Source organism: Hibiscus syriacus, unplaced genomic scaffold (genome assembly GCF_006381635.1).
Source record: "Hibiscus syriacus cultivar Baekdansim isolate YM2019G1 unplaced genomic scaffold, ASM638163v2 tig00111005_pilon, whole genome shotgun sequence".
NCBI classification, from domain to species: Eukaryota; Viridiplantae; Streptophyta; class Magnoliopsida; order Malvales; family Malvaceae; genus Hibiscus; species Hibiscus syriacus.
Genome location: NW_024062949.1, coordinates 1,186,495 through 1,209,842, shown reverse-complemented (window position 1 = coordinate 1,209,842; position 23,348 = coordinate 1,186,495). Strand labels below are relative to the sequence as shown.

The 23,348-nt window shown below is 36.3% G+C and overlaps 1 protein-coding gene, 1 non-coding gene and 4 pseudogenes across 2 annotated transcripts; 5 read left to right on the top strand and 1 right to left on the bottom strand.

The window, feature by feature from the left end:
- Positions 1-8,029: 8,029 nt before the first annotated feature.
- Positions 8,030-8,560, top strand: LOC120149463 (annotated as a pseudogene).
- Positions 8,561-10,486: 1,926 nt separating this feature from the next.
- On the bottom strand, positions 10,487-11,699 carry LOC120149534 (annotated as a pseudogene).
- LOC120149533 (embryogenesis-associated protein EMB8-like) lies at positions 11,698-13,494 on the top strand. The gene is made up of 6 exons (XM_039162285.1): positions 11,698-11,784; positions 12,644-12,705; positions 12,813-12,874; positions 13,042-13,148; positions 13,220-13,309; positions 13,420-13,494. The coding sequence occupies exons 1-6, from the start codon at positions 11,698-11,700 to the stop codon at positions 13,492-13,494; spliced, it is 483 nt and encodes a 160-aa protein (XP_039018216.1).
- TRNAK-UUU lies at positions 11,848-11,920 on the top strand. The gene has a single exon. It is a non-coding gene; the product is annotated as a tRNA-Lys (tRNA).
- A 3,258-nt stretch (positions 13,495-16,752) lies between the features above and the next one.
- On the top strand, positions 16,753-19,235 carry LOC120149532 (annotated as a pseudogene).
- Positions 19,236-20,557: 1,322 nt separating this feature from the next.
- LOC120149422 lies at positions 20,558-22,945 on the top strand (annotated as a pseudogene).
- Positions 22,946-23,348: the final 403 nt, after the last annotated feature.

Genomic DNA, 23,348 nt, shown 5'->3' with positions numbered 1-23,348 from the left:
CAGCTCAACATCGATACATTTGTAGCCTCGATTCCAAGTGATATACAAACTATCAAAGAGGGCCCAGAGTTTTGCATGAAGGACACAGCATCGACCAATGCTGCGGTAATAGATTGATAACCAAACGCCTTCAGAATTACGGAATATTCCGCCACTTGTCGCTTCCATCATGGACTGGTTGACAGCTCCATCTGTTCGTAATACGGAAAACACTATCCCACGTTGAGTGGGAAATACCATTTGGCTTGGGTATTTATAGTGTTCATTCTTCTATCCTTTGTTGAGTGATAGAGAACAAAAGAAAATCTCGTGCGTTGCCGCCGCCTGTCTTGTGCTCGTAGCTCGTGGTAACATGTGTTGTGCGGATGCTATTTTTTTAGAGAAAATTCGTAAGGATTTTTCTCAAGCATAAAAGATGAAAAAAGACTTGTAAAAGAATTTTTGTCTGATATTTATAGGTTTTTGTATGATTTAATTTTCAGAGGGTAACAACTAATTAATCAGTTGTCGTTTTGATTTCTGAAAATTAAAATTTTAAATTGTCAGTTTCTAAATTCATGTCTATGAAACGTTAAATGAATCTAGGCAATTTTACAGCTCTGTTCAGAATGTTTATTGTGCCAGTTATAGAGTAATTATAAGAGTTACAGAGTTAATTACCTATAGTAACAAACAGCTGAGTATTAAAGCACGAACCTAGACTGAATTGAGGTTAAATTTATATGTTTATTTTAACAGTTTCAAACATGATTTAATTCAGAAATTAATTAGATTTTATATATGATTCACATTGGACAATTTTACCCATGAAGTTTAGCCTATAAATAGAGAGCTTCATTTCACTCTTAACACACACTCAACACTCTCATATCCTCTCATCTAAAGATATTTCGAGTTGTTCTCTTTGCTAAACAATACCACCGGTAGTGCACTCCAGTTTTGGGTGTACGAAATTTGGAGTGACCGTGTTAACCTCAGGGGACAATCCCCCTAAAGCAGCGATTACACATATCGGGGAGAATTTGTTTCTAAGGTAGTGGTTTTCACCACGACATAGTTTCGATTTTTCATTTTTCAATATTTTTATATTGTCCAATCAATTGCTAACATCTCATTTTTCAATCTATATTTCCAACAATTTAGAAACAAACTTCATTTATGCAAAATGTCAACACCACTGAGCAAGTTTATCCTTGATCTTTCCAAACTCGATTCCTTAGATAGTTCAAATTACTGAAAGTGGCGGATTCTGATTTTCTACAAGCAGTTTGATCTTAACTACGTGCTGCTGAAGCCACTACCAACTACTCCAGTGACTACCCCAACTACAACTGATGCTACTGGTGATGAAACCACACCTGATGTTGTCTCTACTTTCGCTGCTACTACTACTGTCGTCACTGCCACCAAAAAGTAAGAGAAAGATAACAAGACGGTGCAAGGCCATCTCTTAAGTCACATGTCTAACAAGTTGTCTGACATGTTCCTAAAAGAAATGAGCACCAAGATGATTTGGGAAATGTTGGAGAAGAAGTATGGAGTTGACGATGCAGGCATCAAGAAGTACGTTGTTGGTGAGTGGATGAGATTTCATATGGCCGACGACAAGTCGATCATGGATCAAGTCCATGATTACAAGAAGCTGGTTTCCGACATCATTATTGAGGGAATGCAGATGTGTGAAGTTCTGCAAGACAACGTTCTAATCAAGAAGTTGCCCAAGTCTGGGTCAGATTACTGCAACTCCCTTAAACATAAAAAAGATGAATATTTCACTTGAGGAGCTCGTGGGCCATATGAAGATAGAGGAGGCTAACCGGTTAAAGGATAAGGTTACTAACTCTATTGGTCAATTATCTTTTAAAGATAACTTGGTTGAGTCTGGTACTGGCTCAGGGCCTAAGTTCAAAAAGACCACAAACTTTAAATAGGAAATCAAAACAAGATGACAAAACCTTGAAAGAATGCCAACTTCAAGAAACCAGGGAAGCCCAAAGCTGAAGGGAAATCCTTCAAGTGTTATGTCTGTGGACTAGTCAACCACAAAGCCTACCAGTGTCAACACCATTCCGACCGTCAGAATGTGAGCAAACCACAGTTGAACGTTGCGGAGAACAATATTGATGATGTCATTTCTACGGTGGTTTCGGGAGTAATTTTTTTGGAGAACAATACTAAGTGGGTTGTGGACACTGGCACTTTCATGCATTTCTATGCAATGAGGGAATTTTTCACCGAGTTCGAGGATGAGGCCAAAGGTGAACGTTGTACATAGGAAACTCCAACAACTCTGAAGTGCGGAAAAGACAAGGTTTTACTCAAAATGACTTCTGATAAAACTTTAGCCATGAATAATGTCTTGTATGTACCTATCATGCGTAGAAATTTAATGAGTGATGGACTTTTAAATAAAGAAAGCATTAAGTTAGTTTTTGAGGCAAATAAACTTGTACTTTCCCAAAACAATGATAATGTTGGGAAAAGTTTTCTAAAAGGGGGTTTATTTGTCATAGAAACTCAACTTAATGAAAATATAGTTACTTCTACTTACACTGTTGAGACTATTGATATGTGGCATGCTAGACTAGGTCATGTGAATATTCAATCTTTAAAGAAACTGATGAAAATGAATATTCTTCCTAAACTATACATAACTAGCTTTAACAAATGTAAAATTTGTGTAGAAGCCAAGCATCATAAACCTCACTTTAAGATTGTTTCTGAGCGAAAGACTGAACTATTAGAGCTTATACATATTGATCTAGCAGACTTTAGAATCTCTGAAAGTAAAGGAGGAAAACACTACTATATTACTTTTGTATATGACTTTTCAAGATACAAAAAGTATATCTCCTAAGAACTAAATATGAGGTTGAAAACTTCTTTCTAATTTATAAGGCATAAGTCGAGAATTGGTTTGATAGGAGAATAAAACAAGTTAGATTCGATAGAGGTGGTGAATATGGATCAAATTTCTTAAAAGGGTTAGAATATAATGATATAGCCGAGAGGAAAAATAAACTTTAAAAGAGATGATTAATTCATTGTTAATAAGTTCTGGACTAGCTGACAACATGTAGGGGAAGCCATTCTATTTGTGAATTGTGGAAAGGCTACACTCCAAATCTACAATACTTGAAATGTGGGGGCGTCTAGCTAAAGTCGGCTTGCCAAACTTTAAGATGTCCACCATGAGACCGAAAACCGTTGACGTAGTGTTTATTGGGTATGCTACAAACAATGTCGCATACAAGTTCATGTGTTTACAAGACTTCTCTATTTGTGAATGTTGTTTTCTTTGAAGATATATTTCCACTAAAGAAACCTAGATTAAACGAGGAAACATAAATAGAAAAATTATCATCCACTTCTTCTAGTGTTCCTACTAGGTCTTCTCAATAGACTAATTTCGAGCCTAGAAGAAGTAAAATAAAAAGAATTAAAACCACTTTTGGACCAGATTTCATAACTTCCTTTATTACTAAGATAAATAATTTAAACACCCTTTTTAATCCTATAGCTCAAATGTTTTTGTTAGATGAAAATCCTAAGACATATAAAGAATCTATACGATTAATTGATGCTAGTTTCTGGAAAAACGCTATTAATGATGAACTAGAATCAATAATGTCTAATCATACTAGGAATTGGTTAACTTGCTAGGGATTTAAATCGATCATCAATAAATGGGTCTTCCAAAAGAAACTCAGACCAGATGGTTCGATCCATTGGTACAAAACAAGGCTAGTCGTCAAAGGGTTCACTCAAAAATTTGGTTTAGACTTCTCCGATACCTACTCTCTCGTGACAAAAAATCTCAATAATCCGAGCATTATTTAAGCTAGCCTCCATTCACAAGTTGCAAGTACATCTAATGGGTGTAAAGACTGCATTTCTGAATGGATATCAAGATGATGAGATCTATATGGAGCAACCTATTGGCTTTGAGGCGTCTGCCATGGAAGCCAAAGTGTTTAGACTGAAAAAAGTCACTTTATGGCCTCAAGCAAGCTCCTAAATATTAGTGCAAGAAATTTCACAAAACTATCATGAGTTTTGGTTTTGTTATGAATGGTTCGGATGCATGCGTGTATTCGAGGATGTTCGGTACTGATGCATCATCATAAGTTTATATGTAGATGACATGTTGATTTTTAGTACTAACATTGAGTCCATTAACAAAACAAAGAATTTCTTATCTACTAAATTTGAGATGACCGGTTTGAGATAAGTCAATGTGATCTTAAGGGTCAAAGTTACAAAAATTGAAAATGAATTTTCTTTAAATCAAACACATTATATTGAGAAAGTGTTAAAGAAGTTTGACAGTTTTGATGTTGTCTATGTTCGAACTCCTTATGACCCTAGCAGACATCTCTTTAAAAATAAAGGAAGTATCGTTTCCCAAAGTGAATATGCTAAAATAATTGGAAGTTTGATATTCTTAATGAACTACACTCGACCTGATATTGTCTACGCTATAAGAAGACTTAGTAGATATACTTATAGTCCAAGTAGTGAACATTGGATTGCTCTTTGACGCTTACTCAAGTATCTTAAGGATACGATGGATTGGAAACTTAAGTTTGTTGGCTATCTTGCAGTTTTAGAAGGATATTGTGATGACAACTGTGTTTTTTATAATGATAAGGTAAGCTCTACGAGTGGGTATGTTTTTACTTTAGGTTGAGCAACGATCTCTTAGAAGTCTATGAAGAAAACATGTATAGCTCGTTCCACTATAAAGTCAGAGTTTATAGCTCTTGGCTTAGCTAGGCAAGAAGCCGATTGGCTCAGAAATTTGTTAGTTGAAATTCTGTTGTGGGGAAGACCGACTCGTTTAGTCTTTTTATTGTGTGATTCACAAGTTATGATATGTGTGGCCAAGAATAAAACTTACAATGATAAGAAGAGACACATTCGAATAAGACATGAATCTTTAAACACTTAATAAGGAATAGAGTACTCTCTTTAGAGTATGTGAAGTCAGAAAGGAATCTAGCAAATCCACTTACCAAAGGGTTAAGATGAAAATTGGTCTTAGATTCTTTGATGAATGTGGGTTTAAAACCCATTGGTTCAGGAATTCATGGTGGATACCCAACTTAGTTATCTAAGTTCAATTAGGTCAAATGAAACTATGAAAAAGACTCATAATGTACATTTATCAACCTATCCCTATGACGAACAATGTGCATTCACAAGATGAGCTTGATTGCTCTTAATAAATTCATAGCCCAGGTTTTGGGTGGTCTTACAGAGAAAAACTTGATGAATTTACCGACCTTGGATGAATATTTATTCTTAATAAGTTCATAACCCAGAGTTGAGTAGGTAGTCCTAATTGAGAAGGACAAGATGAACTTACTGCTAAAATAGGTTGAGTTTTAAGGAAAACTCTTAATGAATTCAAATCCTAAGTTTGGATGGTCATAGTGAGAAGGACATATTGAACTCATCGACTAAAGAGGTTGAATATTTATTCTTAATGATTTCTTATCTCAGAATTTGGGTGGTTCATTTGTAGTGAACTTGAAGAAAATCACCATAATCTTTTAGAGGTTGAACCATTATAAAAGGCTCTTAATTATTTCATAGCCCATTTTTAGGGTGGTTTATATTGAGATAAACCTGATGAAATAACATACGTAAATGAGAAGGATTAGCTATCTTCTATGAAAAACGTTGGGCTATTTTTCTAGAGTACTTACTAGAATCCTGATGTAAGATGGTCTGATATACACTCGTGTATATGTATCTTACACATCAAGGACTTTGTTGGTTGAAGGGGTTAGTTGTGTATTATGAGTTTACCCTTATCTTAGAAAGTTCAAGACTAGTTTCACTTATCTAAGAGAATGATTGCCCATCATCACTATGTACTAGTTCAAGATACGTTTACTAGTGCTTAAACAACTAATTTTGCTATTGCTCTTCTTAGAAGGTTTTAATTTGAGTTTCAGAAGAATTCTTTCGTATTAGTGGAGGATTATTGGTAATGTGGAAAAACACTATCCCACATTGAGTGGGAAATACCATTTGACTTGGGGTATTTATAGTGTTCATTTTTTCATCCTTTATTGAGTGATAAAGAACAAAGGGAAATCTCACACACCGACGCCTTTGTTTATGCTCGTGCTCGTGGACGAAGACAAGCTCATGGCTCGTGGCAATACGTGTCGAAGACAAATCCGCGTGGATAATATCTTTTTAGAGAAAATTCGTAAGGATTTTTCTCAAGCATAAATGATAAAAAAGATTTTTGAAAGAATGTTTGTCTGATATTTATATGTTGTTGTACGATTTAAATTTCAGAGGGTAACAATTAATTACTCAGATCAATTTAAAATTTTAAATTTTCAGTTTCTGAATTCATGTTTGTGAAACGTTAAATGAATTTGGACAATTTTACAGCTCTATTCAGAGTGTTTATTGTCCCAATTATAGGGTAATTACAAGAGTTACAAAGTTAATTACCTGGAGCTACAAACGACTGAGTGTTAAAGCATGAACCTGGACTGAATTGAGGTTAAATTCATCCATTTATTGCAACAGTTTCAGACATGATTTTAGTTCAGAAATTAATCATATTTTGTATCTGATTTACGTTGGACAATTTTACCCCTAAAGCTTAGCCTATAAATAGAGAGCTTCATATCACTCTCAACACACATTCAACACTCTCATATCCTCTCATCTAGACATATATCGAGATATTCTCTTTGTTGAGCAGTGTCACTGGCAATCCACTCCAGTTTCGGGTGTATGGAATTTGGAGCGATCGTGTTAACCTTGGGGGACAATCTGCCTGAAGTAACTATTACACACATCGGGACGAATTTGTTTCTAAGGCAGTGGTTTTCACCACGACACGGTTTTGGTGTTTCATTTTTTAATTTTTTATATTGTCCAGTCAATCGCTAAAGTCTCATTTTGCAGTCTATATTTCCAACACCATCTGTGTTGAGCTTGACCACCCCTGGATTGGGAGGTCTCCAAATTTGATTCCTAGGTGTGTCATTTGCTTTGGTGGCGATGGAAGAGGTTTTAGCCCGGATGGATTGGGCCCAAGAGCGTGCAGACTGGATGATGGATGGGGTAGACCAAACCTTGCCCTTGAAAATAAAATTGCATCTTTGCTTATAGAGTCTCCAGATCAGAATTCCAAAGAAATGCATTCAGTAATATGCAGTCTCCACCATACCTGTAGAAAAATTGAGATTTGATTTTAACCTATTGAAAAGATTAAGATTGAAGAAACTCCCTGTTAATTACGGTGGAGTGATAAGAGTCCAGATCATGACCCACTCAACCATTTTGACAAGGGAAATTCCCATAACTTAATTACCAACTCTCCATAACAAGACACATATGTAAGAGGACTCATATCAAGTTCCTTGGTTGTATAACTTTTGTGGATTGTTTGATACCTTATTTGATTCTTTTTAAGAGTATAGAGACCAAATTGATCCATTTAATAGTAGAGAGATTACTTTGAACATTTTCAATAATAGATAGACTAAATTGATCCGTTTAATAATAGATAGGCTAAATTGATATAATACTTATAAGGGATGATTTGAAATTTTCAATAATAGATAGACTAAATTGATCCATTAATAGAGCAAAAATAATGTTATCAATCATGTTTACTCCAATTACAATATTTTCTTACATTCTACATAGAAGTTTTGCCATTTATGACATATTTTCTTATTAACCAGATCTCATCTCTGTTCATGTATGTCAAATTGCAAATCTCAACCATGTAACCATCAGGATCATGGAAGAAAAATTGCATATTTCAATATTAAAAGAGATCTAAATTATTATTTTACCCTATATATGATTGCTGAATATATTGTTAGGTATATATATATATATAGAAAGTTCAAAACTTGTTTGTAATTTTTATTGTATTTTCTATAAAAGAAGATATAACAATTAAAGAGATTTTATTGTATACATTTCTATAAAAGCAGATAACAATTACATGATTTCTAAACCCTAAACGAAGAAACATATCGAGATGGTTAGGTTTTCATGCGTTCCCTTTGCCTTCCCTCGTCCTTGTTGTTTCCACTTTCACCATTCAAACAGTAAACGTACTGCATCTATTTATCATCCCTTCCTTCTCATTGAATGTTGATTTATTATAAACTATGAATTGCATCTCTCTAATTCTACATGTTTCATGTCCACAGGCTGGTGGGGAAGGATCACTTCGCCTCCAAGGTAAATGCATTAATATTCAAATTTCTATTTTCTATTTACCTTGTCATGTTCCATCGTAATAATCCGATTCACTGAAAGTTTGATTAAGTAGAGATGTCCATTGATTGATTCAGCCGAATTTCTAATCCTTATTTTGTTGGATATGCAGATTGCCCGAACGCCTGTAACGTTCGGTGTTCGAAGACACAATATAAGAGTGCGTGTTTGGAATTCTGTAACTACTGTTGTAAGAGGTGTTTGTGTTCCTTCGGGTTTTTATGGCCACACTGGAGTGTCATGCTACGACAACATCAAGACTAAGGAAGGCAAACATAAATGTCCTTGATTTGTTAATTACAGATTAATACCAATTAAAATGCTAGAATAAATTGAGATGTTGAAAAACTTTCGTCTTGAAATAATATGTTTGTTGATGATCAAAATAAAAAGATAAACGTTGGTGATGCTTTTATTTTTTTAAAGCGTTTATATTATGCTATATATGAGCTCAATGGCATGCAGCTCGATGGTGTGTGCTCATTTCTTGATGCGATTCCTTGTGGAGTAAGGTTGCCTTAGATGAGAGGATAATCTTATTAAGAGTATAGGGACCAATTGATCCATTTAATAGTAGAGAGTTAATTTGAACATTTTCAATAATATATAGACTAAATTGATATAGATATAATAGAGGGACTTGTCAGCTATTTTCATCGAAATTTTGGACTCAAGGACAAGGAACCTGGTTTCAGTCTCCAGGATCAGTGATTAAGTGCAGTCAAATGAACTTGTGAGCATGGCATGGCAACGGTGGTTGAAGCCAAGCAAATAAATCATGTTCTCGAAGAACATTATTATCAGAATACATACTCAAGTTCATGAAAACAACCAATGCCGGACAAAATCATCACCATCAGCGAAAATAATGTTCTCAACCATGTTTACTCGAAAATTTTTTACATTCTACAGCAGTGGCATATATGTCATATTTTCTCAGCATCAGATCTCATCTCTGTTCATGCATGTCAAATTGATACGTCCAACAAGTCTATCACCAAATTTTTCATCATAATTACGGCTAGTCCGGAACGAGATGTCTTTCTGCTTTGCTTCCCGGAAGTTCTCAGCCCATGGTTGCAGCCAGCTTCTCTAGGCATTTATATGAATAAAACTACAGTTACAGTGGATGAATGCATAAAAGAACCTACCATACAACAAAGAAACTGCATCGTAGACTTAGGTACCTTGAGAAGGCAAGAGTAGAGTGGAAGGACGGAAGTTTTGGCAGTTGCAATCTCAACCATGTAACCATCAGGAACGTCGAATTATGTAGCCATGTAACTATGGCCGCCCTGTACTTGATTTTCATCTCTTGAAGTTCTGCATCACCGGCTTCATGTCGGAGCATTGATTTGGAATGAAATATTGTTGTCTTTGGAATGATTTTTTCTTTCTTTGCTGCCAGAACACTTTCAGATTCAAGCAAATGGATGCGGATTCCATAGTTGCACGACCTGAAATAGTAATTATCATCATTCAATGAAATCAAACACAACCAATTCTTGCATCTAACAATTAAGGATCGGTCACCCTGGTTTATCGAAAGAAACAAAAGAAAGGTCTTAATTTTTTAGGCACATAAAATGCAGAAACTAAAATACATATTTAGAGTGAATGGACCAGAGGCTGAAGCATACCAAGCTCCTTCAAAGTTGAAAGAAGAAGGCGTTTGATGAGAACGAATCCCAGCACTTGCTCAAAAACCTCACCGAGTAGCTCCCTGAGTTGCAGACAAGAAACATGGTTCAGAGACAACAATGGCAGCACTGTTGTAGGTGAGGTTGACATTGAAGAAGGCAACCATGCATCTCTTGTATTTCTTCTAAATGTCCCATACTTTCTCTCCCTTTCTTCTCAACAATCTCTCTTCTCTAGAATGTTGTAATGAAACTATGCAAACCGCAAAAGTTTGCTTTGCCAAATGGGATGTATGATAAGCTCTTTTATAAAGCATTAAAGCTTCATTGTGAGAAATATATGTTCCTATCTGATTTTCTTAGAGAAAAAGGCAAAGCCAAGTGCATCATTAAAAAAATAACTCAACACATTTTCCAGAAACATGTCGACGTTTGCTTCTTTCTCTCACAGTTCGAACTCATCGATAGCTGAAGAAAGTACATGCAGTCAAGCTTGCTCTAGCAGAATTCTCAACTTCCTTGTCTCAAACTTGTGACCCTAATAATATTTATCTTATTCATATCTTGGTGTATCCTTTTCATACTAAATATCCATTACCCTTGTTTTAAAATTCTCGTCATCTGAACCATGGCTAAACTCCGAACTAGATGACACGTTTGAATCCTTATTTTCCTCCAAACTCTTTCTGCCTTTTTTCATAACTTCTCCTTCATCGGCACACCGCATCACCTTCCTTTTCCTCCTGAATAATCGAACACCATCTCCCTTTTGAAACTTATCTGACTTATTCATAAGATGAATATACCTAAACCGCATACCCATCAAGGGATGCTCTCCATCAAGAAATCTTTCCTATAAGCTTCCTTAAGCACCACGGTCTGTGTCCTGATCTTATTTGACATATAAAATATCCCCGGAAAATGCTTCACCGCCTTCTCGAATCGATTCTCGAACCCCATATACTCTCCCAAAGAATACACATTCTTCCCTTCAGTCTTCTTCGACACAGAGCCACAACACTCGTGAAGCACAACCACGGTCCATTTCTCCGCCTGCTCACTCTTAGGGCCTAAATGAAACGCGTTTTCATAAGGTGAAATGTAAGGCAAATCCTGCCATGTTTCAACCCAATCCTTCACCTTTTCAATTTCGCTTGGCCAGAAAACGACGCTCTCTTTTCCATTTCGGAAATAGGAAGCTCATCCCTACAAGAAACAAGCTCTAAAAAAGGGTTTATTTTCCATCACAAGGGTCTTTATATTCACAAACATGGAAATATTCAGGATAATCAGAAAGAAGAAAAGTAATGTAATTCCAGGGAAGGCCGAGATCAAATTTGAACTTGTCTACGATACGCAAAGGCAGCCTACCTGTTTTGGTCAGCATTAACAACTTAGCCAACCGGTTTACGGTGTCATTTCGGTGGGAGGGAGAGCTGTGAATGGCTAGCTCCTCCTTATGCAGAGCCATAGCTTGAGGAGTAAGCTTAACGTGGAGAGGAAGAGAAAAAGAGGGCTGGAATTGGGAGAAATGGAAGGGTACTTGTGAAAAAGCTTGGAAGTATAGGTGGGGAGATTGAAGTGGGATTTGAGAGGTGGGAGAGAGAGAGGAAAGGAGAAGGGATTTGGAGGAGAAGAGACGATTTGATTTTTGAGGGAAAGGATTTCTTTGAGGTTTTTCTCTCTTTCGACGGCGGTGTCGAGGTAAGGGTCCGAACCCATTTGTCCTGGCGTCTGCGAAGCTGCGGACCAGAAGCAGCCGGTGAGGACTCTGGTGCGAACCGCCATGGTTATCATCTCGATGCAGTCTGCGTATGAATTTTCAAATTTTGATATAAGTATATCTAGGGATGGCAGTGGTCGGATGGCAGTGGTCGGATTTTCCCCCCATCCATTCTGTATATATAATTTCACTATTTAGACACAAATCTCACCAGCCGTCTTAGCTCAGCCGGTAGAGCGCGTGGCTTTTAACCACGTGGTCGTGGGTTCGATTCCCACAGACGGCGTTTTTTTGAATATTTCCCGCCAAATAAAACAAGCCTGGCATTTACCTTTAATTATTATCCACACAATATTCTTGGATTTCCTTTTTCACTTTTTTCTGAGGAAAAAAAATAATAGCTTCCTCTTAGCTTTCCATTTCTTTCCAAACATCAATGGATAGCAAGCCCGCCATCTCTTCCTAGGATATTCTCTTCCGAGCACTCGCTTCAATCCCCGTCTCACATTTCTTCCTCGCCGCCTTCTTTCTATTCCTCGTTTTTCTGTACAACTTTTTGGAGATTCATTTTCTTCACGAGTTACTCGCTCTTCAGAGGCGATCCGGTTACGTTAACTTACAACTCCTGCTCTGCTCCGACCTCGGCCGATCAGTCGCCGCCAAGTGTAAGATACTCCAACAAAGTAACATTATTACTTTTAGAAAAACGGAAAGATTAATTTGAACAGTTTACTCAATACATATAAATTATTGAACTGAACTGCTAATTTTTGTTAGTTTTTTGCATTATTGAGCTGCTGATTTTCATATTAGCTATTTAACAATAAGGTTTAGTGTTAATTGAACTGCTTTTTCAGTTTTCATAGAGTTTGAGGATTAAATTCGGACAAATTAGAGGATTGACTTCTCAATTCTCTGCTAATCTATCGAAACTCGAATTTAATCTTCCAGTTGTTTGTGATTTTGTTCAACAATCGTGCAGGTACTTGGCCACTCCATGGCTTTCTAGTCCTCATCTTCAGACAGCCTTTTTGAGTTTTCACGAAGGCCTCCTCCTGTTACTTATAGACGGTTAGTTCAGTTCTTTCTATTTCTTTTTCTTTTTTAATCTGTATTTTCAACTTCTTCTCTTTGGATAGATATCAATGTGCTAACTGCTAAGTGTTTATTATTCTTAGACGTTTATTCCGTGCTTTTGATAGTGGAACAATTGCTCTGGACTGGCTAACTTATTTGGATGGTCAGATTTTACTCATCATCCCATGATTTGTTTATTTTGTTTTTAGTTAGCTTGGTTTTTAGAACATTTATGTATGATATTCGAATTTAAAGAATGGGTGAGAATTCACTCTTTAAAATGATAGATGTGGCTTCAGTTTAATATTATGAATCTTTAACTAATAACATTTGTGGAGGGTCCCTCTGGCATAATTGATGGTTCTGCTGTTCGTAAAGGTGATAAAACTCCGATTGTCATTGTCATTCCTGGCTTGACCAGCGATTCTACTGCTGCAGTAAGTTATATATGTATATATTCGCTCATATTTTTGCTGAAGAACCTAAAGAAGTGTCGTTGTGTGTGCAGTATGTGAAGCATCGTGCATTCAACATGGCAAGACAGGGTTGGAGTGTTGTTGTATGCAATCATCGTGGTCTAGGAGGTGTATCTCTAACTGTGAGTTTCTCATGCAACGCTCTTTTGGCCTAGATTCTTAATCATCTTAGTCTTTTGAGAAATTGCCATTTTCAAATTCACGAAGTCTACCTGAATGATTTTATTTTCAGTCTGATTGCTGTTATAATGCTGGATGGACTGAAGATGTACGGAAAATCATTGACCATATACGCTGTGTGTCGTAACCGGTTTTCGTCCGGGCACGAAAATATTAACTTTATGGGAAAAGTAATGTGAATAAATGGTTTTTAAAATAATTTGGGAGTCGCCATCGGCCTTTTGAGTCAGGTAGGTCGAATACCTAAAAATCATCTTTTAAAAGAGTTTTTAAGAAAACATCAATTAAAAGATAAATTGATCTGCGTTTAATCAAAAATTCATTCTTTTTATTAATAAAAAGAGATTCGTGGTCGGTTACGTTTAGGGAAAGATTAGCACCCCTACAACGCCCAAAATTGGTACTTTATTAACTATAAATTGTCTCTATTATTAGAAGAAAAAATTTCGAATATATTTAATTCATAATCTTTTTATTTCAAATTTATAATTTTAAGAAAATATATTAATATATAAATAAGATATTTATTTATTTAGAAATATCAGAAAAGGGCTTCTAGGTACCTTAAGACAGCTCTTTCCTTCTATATTAAAATAAAACGTAAAAAACTAAATTATAATTTTTATAATAATTAGTTTTAAAATACCAAAATAGGACATCCAGTTGTATTAAGACTGCCCTTTTCTTTAATATGGAAAATAAATAAACATTATTAAATAATATATATATATTTAATATAGTAAAACAATAATTAAAGTAATGATTTAAAATATATTAAAATAATAAAAATTAAGAAAAAAAATAACTAAACAATGACTATAAATAAATAAATAATAATAAATGTAAAATTATTTAAATAATGAACATAACTTGAATCATCATAAATAAAATTACTAATAGTGTAATTAATCTTTAATTAATTAATCATTGATTAAAATAAAATTTATCAAAGTTTAAAGGCTCTATCTCGAATAAATAAAAACTTTAAATGCTAAAAATGTAATTTAGCCTTATTTAATTAATCGGATTAAATAAATGTTAATAAAATTATAAGGTACAAATCAGTTATTTACCCTAAATATATATAAACTGATAATGACTAAAATGTAATAAAATAAAATTGAATGATAATTAAAAGAATCAAAATTTGCTTCCAGTGACTAATTTGTAATGTTATAAACTCGGAGTGACTGCGGAAAGGGTTTACCCATGATGAAAATTACACAGATACCCTCCCCAGAACGACGTCGTTTGGGGAGGGTTTTAAATACCCTAAACGCCTGGCCCGAAGGGCCAAGCTTCTCATTTGCCTATTTCCATTCTCTCTCAAAATGAGAGAACCAGAGTTCTCTCTGGTTTCTCTCTAGTTTCCCTCGCCGGAGGGAAACCGGCAGCCATAGGCCACCGTACTCCGCCGCCGACCACCGCCGCCGGCCACCGTAACGGTGGTCGGAATTCACCAAAAACACCCCCAAAGCGTAGATCTAAACGCCCTAAGACCGATTCCGGTCTTTGTTTTCCCTAAAAGACTCCTAATCGGAGTAAATCTACGAAAATACCTTCGGTATTTTCTGTTCTCCGGCGATGTTTAGTGCTTCCGACGGTGGTCAAGGCTCCAAGGGTAAGTTTCTTTCTTCTTTCTTTGCTTTCTGTTTTGGTTTTATGTTGGTTGTGGGTTCGTTGGTAGCTTTCTGTCTTCCCTTTTTTTTTTTTTCTTTGCTGGATCTCTCGTTTCTCTCGTGTTCTCCGTTGCTCTCTGTCCTTGCTCTCTTCTTTTCTTTTGCAGGTTCAATGGTGGCTTTTATAGCCACCACAGTGTACTCCTCGGACCGGTCCGATCTAGCATCTTTGGTGAGGCAGCTGGCTTCTGGAAAGCTCGACGAGGTCGGCGTCGTGGAAGCAGCAGCGTCGGCAGCAACTGGTTGGACCATCTGGCATCAGAGAGTCGGTCGTCGGGGTGGCTTCAGGGGTGGCGCCGCATCTGGAAACGGCTGGCTGCTAGGGTTAGAAACCCTAGGGTTTTCCATCTGGAACCCTTTTGGGCCGTTGGATCTTGCCAGATCCAACGGCTGATGATGTTGACGGCGGCTGGGGGCTAGGGTTTGAAAACCCTAGCTGAAACCCCAAATTGATTCAGGGTTTCCATTTGGGTTTGGATCGGAAAGCACTCAGAGAGAACTCACAGAGAGACTTTAGAAACACTTTGGTAAGTGAATTGTGAATGTTTTGGAGTGAGTTAGAAGCTGAATAGCTCTCTATTTATAGGCTAGAAATAGGGTTAAAATCGTCCATAAAATTTCAGGATTAAACCTCTTATTAGTAACAGCTGAAACGACTAGATGAACCTGACTCAGAAATAGTCCAGGTTCATTGTATCATTCAGCTGTTATAACTCCGAAATTATATCATGTAACCCCTGGAATTAAATCAAATAACTCCTGTAAACTCCTGATATTAACAGCTTGTCCCTCTGTACAAAGCTGTAAATCATCTAGTACATCTTAACGTTTCTGATTTAATTTAGGAATAACTGTTAATTTCTGATAAAAAATAATTCAGCTGTTATATTGAAATTCAAACAGTCCTCAGCAGCCTATAATATCAGTTGATATCTTTCACATTTTCCATTTGTTTCTTTCAAAGAGAAATTCCTCAAGAATTTTCTCTAAAAAGATAGTATCCGCGCGGACGTGTCGAAAGACACGTATTACATTACCATTACCATTACCACGACACGACCACACCACGACCACGACCACGACCACGACCACGACCACGAGCCGTGCCGTGCCGAGCCGAGCCGAGACGGACGGACGGCGGCGGTGCGAGAGCCCCCCTTGTTCTCTATCACTCAACAAGGAAGTAGAATGTCAAGCCTTAAATACCATTCCAATAGTGTTTCCAACACTATGTGATTGAGCATTACCAACAAGATGTACGGAAATCATTGACCATATACCTGTGAATATCCAGAACTCCTCTATTTGCTGTTGGAACTAGTTTTGGTGCCAATATTCTGGTATATGAATTGTTCTGATTATGTTTATGAGCATAACGAATGTAATTAAGGATTGGAATTTACATTTTATTTTGATTTTTTTCCTTGGAAGAGGTAGGCTTCTATTTTTCCTTCCTATCGTATCACTTGTGAAGAACTCTATGTTTTTAGCTGAAAATTTATTAGTTTTAACTTTCAGATGAATATACTTTCATTTCATCTGCTCCGATCAGGCTTAACCTTCAAACAACAATCGTTCTCTCTCTGTAATCTTCTGTAGTAAAGCAAAGAAATCTCAGACTCAAGCAGTTTTTCACTACAAAACACACAATTTATCGTTTGATCTCAAGCTTTTTCCATGGAAACCCAAGTCCCGTTCCACCTACAATGCCACCCAATGACTATGCTCCAACGTCGACACTTCCCGCCCTTTCCGCTCCGTCAAAGAAGCCGTCGCCGTCTTCGGCGAGCGGCTTCTTGTCAGAGAGATATACGCCCCAAAGCCTTACACTTACAGCCGCCCTCCAACCCGAGAGATCACTTGGTTTTCACCCTACTCCTCTAAGCCGAGAAGAAGATGAGGAACAAGAGAAACCCATCATCATCAAGAGGTTGTCGATAACTTAAAGAAGCTCGAGACCGAGCTGGAGGAAACAAGGCGGAGCTAAATTTGTTGAAGGAAAGAGAATCCGGAACATAGATTGCGTTGGCTTCATTGAACGCTCAACTCCATAAGAACATGTCTATGCTGGATGTAGCTGAGGCAGCGGAGACGACGCCGACGACGGGGAGTTTGTAGATGAAACGAATGGAAAATAACCCGAATTTGTCTCAGATACTGTATAGATGAGAAGAAGGGTGTTTTGGAGGCAAAAAATTAAAAATATAAAAAAAAGGTTTAATGAAAGGGTAAAATTTTATTAACACCCGAACTTCATAAAAAAAATAGACTTTTTTTGTAAATCTAAAGAATTTAAGGATAAATTTGTAATTTAACCTTCGTAGAATTTTATATTCATGACAGAATAATGATATTTTGAAAATAAAAAAAAATTTAAGGGCATTTTAGTCCAAAACGCCGGTAATGTTACAATACCTAAGGGAAGGGAGGTAATGACATTCCCGGGTAATATACCCCAAAAAATCCACTATTGGTAATAAAACATTACCGTGAATGACATTACCGGCCAAACCAAACGGGGGAATGTGGATTCCATTCCCGGGGGAATCCCACATTCCCCCATCCAAACGCCCCCTAAGTGTATAAAATAAGTATATGTCATGTGAAGTAATGATAAAATAATATTAAATGTTTAAAATACGATTGATGAGGGCAAAACTTTCGAGATAATATTCTGGAAGAAATTAATTCACGAGCTAATGTACTCCCAAGATTAATTGTTCAAATAGGGTGAAATCCACAGTGTTGGTCGTAGATCGCCATGCCTTCCGGGCGACCTTGTAGGTCGTCATGCACTCCGGGTGACATACCCTTGCTCAAGAGAATGAACGTGTTGCATGTCACATGCACGTCCCAACACATAGGTCGTCATGCCCTCCGGGCGACCTTGTAGGTCGACATGCTCTCTGGGCGACCTTGTAGGTCGCCATGCACTCCGGGCGACCTACCCTTGCTCGCTCGGCTGCCCTCGGATTCCCTCGCATAGCTCGCTCGGCTGCCCTCGCATAGCTCGTTCGGATGGTCTCGGTCGGATGGCCTCGGATGCCTAGCGTGTTGGGACGTGCATGACACATGCAATCTCTTGTAGCTCGCCGGGAAGACATGGCGACCTAGTAGGTCGCCGGGAAAACATGGCGACCTAGTATGTCGCCCGGAAGGCATGGCGACCTACGAATTTCACCTTATTTAAGCAATTAATCTGGGGAGTGCATTATCGTAAATTAATTTTTTCCACTCGAAAGTTTTGCCATTGATGAGAAACAACTATCACATGATATTAAATATTTTATTATTTAAATGAATTTTTTATTCAAATACTACAATTTATAGTCATTTTAGATTAATGAAAACTATATGCTTATTTAAGTGAAATATGCATGCCCTATGCTATAGATATTTCAGAATTTAAGCATACTCTGGGCACGGTGGATGTAGGGATAGGTATGGATGGGTTGGTTCGGGTTTTCCATGAATCTGAGCCTGAAATTATAAATATTCTACTTGAATTTGATTTAATTTGAGTTTAGGGGTGATTTTGTCACATGCAGTCCCAACACATAGGTCGTCATGCCCTCCGGGCGACCTTGTAGGTCGACATGCTCTCGGGCGACCTGTAGGTCGCCATGCACTCCGGGCGACCTACCCTTGCTCGCTCGGCTGCCTCGGATTCCCTCGCATAGCTCGCTCGGCTGCCCTCGCATAGCTCGTTCGGATGGTCTCGGTCGGATGGCCTCGGATGCCTAGCGTGTTGGACGTGCATGACACATGCAATCTCTTGTAGCTGCCGGGAAGACATGGCGACTAGTAGGTCGCCGGGAAAACATGGCGACCTAGTATGTCGCCCGGAAGGCATGGCGACCTACGATGAATTTCACCTTATTTAAGCAATTAATCTGGGGAGTGCATTATCTAGTAAATTAATTTTTTTCCACTCGAAAGTTTTGCCATTGATGAGAAAACAACTATCACATGATATTTAAATATTATTATTTATAATGAATTTTTTTATTCAAATACTACAATTTATAGTCATTTTAGATTAATGAAAAACTATATGCTTATTTAAGTGAAATATGCATGCCCTATGCTATAGATATTTCAGAATTTAAGCATACTCTTGGGCACGGTGGATGTAGGGATAGGTATGGATGGGTTGGTTCGGGTTTTCCATGAATCTGATTCAGCCTGAAATTATAAATATTCTACTTGAATTTGATTTAATTTGAGTTTAGGGGTGATTTAGTACGATTGAACTTGATCTGGTTTTTTGAGATAAAGTTTGAACCCGGTCAAAAATAAAAATATTTATAAAAAAATATTATTTGTATTAGTAAAACAAGATTTAATTGACAATATAATATAAAGAGTTATTATTGTAATTATCCCTAAATATATAAGATAATTTTTGGGCCAGATTCGATTCGATATTTTTATTTTAAATTCGAACTCGATCCAATGCAATATTTTTTAAAGATTCTAACCGATAAGACTAAATCGAATCGAAACTCCTAGAATTGAGAACTGAACCCGTCACTAGGTGAATGTGATAAAAAGAGGTCCCAACAAACCTTTAGGGGGTGTTTGGTTCATGGTATCTCACATTATCGAAGGAATGACATTTCATTCCCCATTGGTTGGCAAATATTCCCAGCCCCAGTAATAAGTTATTCCCAACAGTGTTTTGGGGTATATATCGGGAATGTGAATACCCTCTTCCTTTAGGTATTGTTACATTCCAAGCGTTTTGGACTAAAATGCCCTTAATATTTTTTCAAAAATATCTTTTCTGTTGTGATTAAAAAAATTATACAAATGTTAAATTACAAATGTATCCTTAAACTATTTTAGATTTACAAAAAAATCAATAATTATAATTTATATGAAGTTCAGGAGTTAAAAAAAATATTACCCTTTCATTAAACTTATTTATCTTTTCAATTTATAAAAAAAATATATATAAATTTTATGAATTTAAAATTTTTAAAATTTTTAAAGAAATATATAAATTAATTATAGTAATATTATAGTAGAATTCAACTTGTTAAAAAAACAAATATATAATAAGGACAATTTGGTAAAATATACATTCTAATAATCTTTTATTCCTTTAACCAAACACGATAATATTACATTCTTGCTAAACGAACCAAACACAAAATACAATATTCTTAATAATTTTATTCTCGTCGGTAATCTTATTACCGCCGATAATCTTACATTCTGTGAACATGTAACGGGGTGTTGGTCTAAGCAAGATACCAAATTATTGCAGACAATCCCTCTATTGGGGTTATTGCAGACAATATTCTGAATGAATATTTACTTTTATAAATTCTAAAATATTCTAATTATTAATAACTTTAATAAATGATTTTTTAAAAGAGTAAATTTGATAAATGTTTAAAGACAAATTTGAGCTAGATGCTTAGTAGTTAATAACTACTCGCGGCTCTTGTCGGTTGCGTTTCGGGGATTTCTGCCACAATCACCATTAACACATAAATACATACGCCGTCTCATGGGCGGAAACTGGGAAATAGAATTCCATACAGAAATTCGATAATCTTTGAAGCCTTAGCAAGAAGAAGAGTTATTAATCTCAAATCTATTATTCCACTATTCCAAATCAAAATCATATTTGATTTGGAGATGCAAGCCGTAGTTATTAGCCCTACATTTTGCTGCAAGCCCCATCAATCCCCAGAACCCTCATCTTCTCGTCCCATAACCGTTAAGGTTCATTTCTCTCTACTTCGTTTATTTTCTGGAAGTTTAATTCGATTTTTGCGGATTTTTAATGCGATTTTCTGATTTTCCCAGCCATCTAACTTCTTTGGCGTCCGCTTCTTGCTCGCGAAAGGGCGTAATCCTGAGCAGCGCTGCTTATGGCGTAGGCAAGGTCGGTTTTGTTCGTTCCGATTTGATTGTTATAATTTTAGGGTTTTTTTGGAATCTGCTGCTTTTTTTTTTTGGCTTATAGAGAAAATTATTTCATAGCAAATACTTGAATGTTGAAATCTTAGCTCTCTGCACCTATTTAGGATAGTAGGAGCTGGCTCTTATTATTTTTCATTTTTTAATTTTAAAAAAATACAATTAATTGCGAATTGCTTTATTTGTTCTTTTTCCTCCGAATTTCTTGGATTGTTATGTTAAGAAATTTGAGTATATTACTTTCTCTAGATAGATATATAGTTTATCATGTTCATCGCAAGGTTTTTGAGTGGTTAAACACCTTTTTGATTTAGATAGTTTATATTCTTCCTATTTCCATTTGAATGTTGAATCTCTAAACATGTTCTAAATCTTAAAAGCTTGCTTTTTTGAGTTCATGCAGTTGTAAAGGCTGTTGCAACTCCTGATCCAGCCTTGGAGTTACCATTGACAGCGGAGAATGTAGAGAGTGTGTTGGATGAAGTTCAACCATATCTGATTGCAGATGGGGGGAATGTGGCATTGCATGAGATTGATGGTAATGTTGTGCGGTTGAAGCTCCAAGGAGCTTGTGGCTCTTGCCCAAGTTCTGTTGTGAAGATGAAGATGGGTATTGAAAAACGTTTAATGGAAAAGATACCTGAAATTGTTGCTGTGGAACCAATAACTGATGAAGAGACTGGCCTTGAGCTGAATGAAGAGAACATTGAGATGGTAATTTCATTTTAACCTTGTTAGCTCTTAAACTTATGTTGTTCTCTTTTCATCACTACCATATAAAGAGATCTCATTTTTTTTTCTCTTTATATTTTAACTTTCCACTAACTAGGGAAAGAAGGGAATGAGAGAATAAGCCAAAATGGTAAAGGAATATTTTTCTCTTGAAATCTTCTAAATCAATATCAATGGAAGCAGTAAGCTGGGATATGATTATGAACCTTGACAACATAGACATGGATTTTAAGCGCCATAGCTCAAGATTTGTTTCAAATCTTTGATGACAACTGTTTCCATTCTTTGATGTTAAAATATTTTCTGGCTAACCTTTTTTTTGTGTGGTGAAAAGTAGCTTGAATTTCTATTTTCTGGCTAACCTTTGATGGCTACTTGCTCAAGGTTTAACACCTCTCCTGAGTACTGCTTACATTGGGCATATGGTTTTATCTGAATGACTGTAACTGGGTCATGTATAGTTTATTTTGCGGTCAACTTATGTTTCTTTATTAGTCAAGTCTTGTCTATCTAGCCTTTGTTCCTTTTCCAAAAACAAATTTCGATGATTGAATATTTGGATGCATATAAAGAGTGGAAGATGGTCTAGCTCTTTTATATTAAGGGCCATGGATTTAGGATGATTGTACAAAAGCATTTCTGTAATGTTTTAGCACCATGGAATGGTTTTTGCTGATCAAAACCTCAAGTACATCAATGAGAACAGATATATCCGAGGATGATATAAATTTAGGGCCAAGGTGGTTTTGCTGTCATGCATTGACATAGTAACACAGTAGAGATTATGTTCCCTTTTGTTTAGTTTTCTGACCCATTCTATTTATTTTAAATACCTGGTCAATGTAACATTATTTTGATGTTTGATCTGGTTTGCATTCTATTTACAACCATTCGGTACTTTTTTCCATAAACTGTTTGGTGTATGCACGAGCATCCCTTAGCTTGTTAGTTTCATCCTCGGTGTTAAATACTCGAGTTAAATATTGTGCATCGCGTATCTTGGCACGCACTTGAAGTTATTATGAGTTGCATATCATGTCAGGTACTTGAAGAGATTAGGCCCTACCTAGTCGGGGCAGCGGGTGGATCTCTTGAACTAGTCGCCATCGAGGAGCCAATAGTGAAAGTTCGAATTATGGGTCCTGCCGCGGGGGTCATGACGGTGAGGGTGGCTGTAACACAAAAATTGCGAGAGAAAATTCAAGCATTGCAGCAGTTCAACTTCTGAGTTAAGATTCAAGGAAATTTCGATTCACAGCAGGGGTAAAAAACTATATTTATTTACATTCTGATTTCGTTCTCCTGATCATTCGTATTAAAAAATTAATAATAATTTAATATTTTATTTAAGATAATCTTATCATTAAGAAGTAAAATAAATAATTACATTATTAATTCAATTTATATTTTATCCAGTTTATTTTTTATCAGTGGATGATTAAAATAAAACTAAAATATAACGCTTGATATAGTTTTTAAAAAATAATTAAACAAATAATATAGAACTATAAAAGTAAATAAATTACTATATACGTAATTTTCCATAAAATAGATAAAGAATTATAATTTTTTTTAAGACAAAACCTCCAAGTCTCGCTAGAGGCGACAAGGTAAAATAATCTGAACCTTTTCGGTT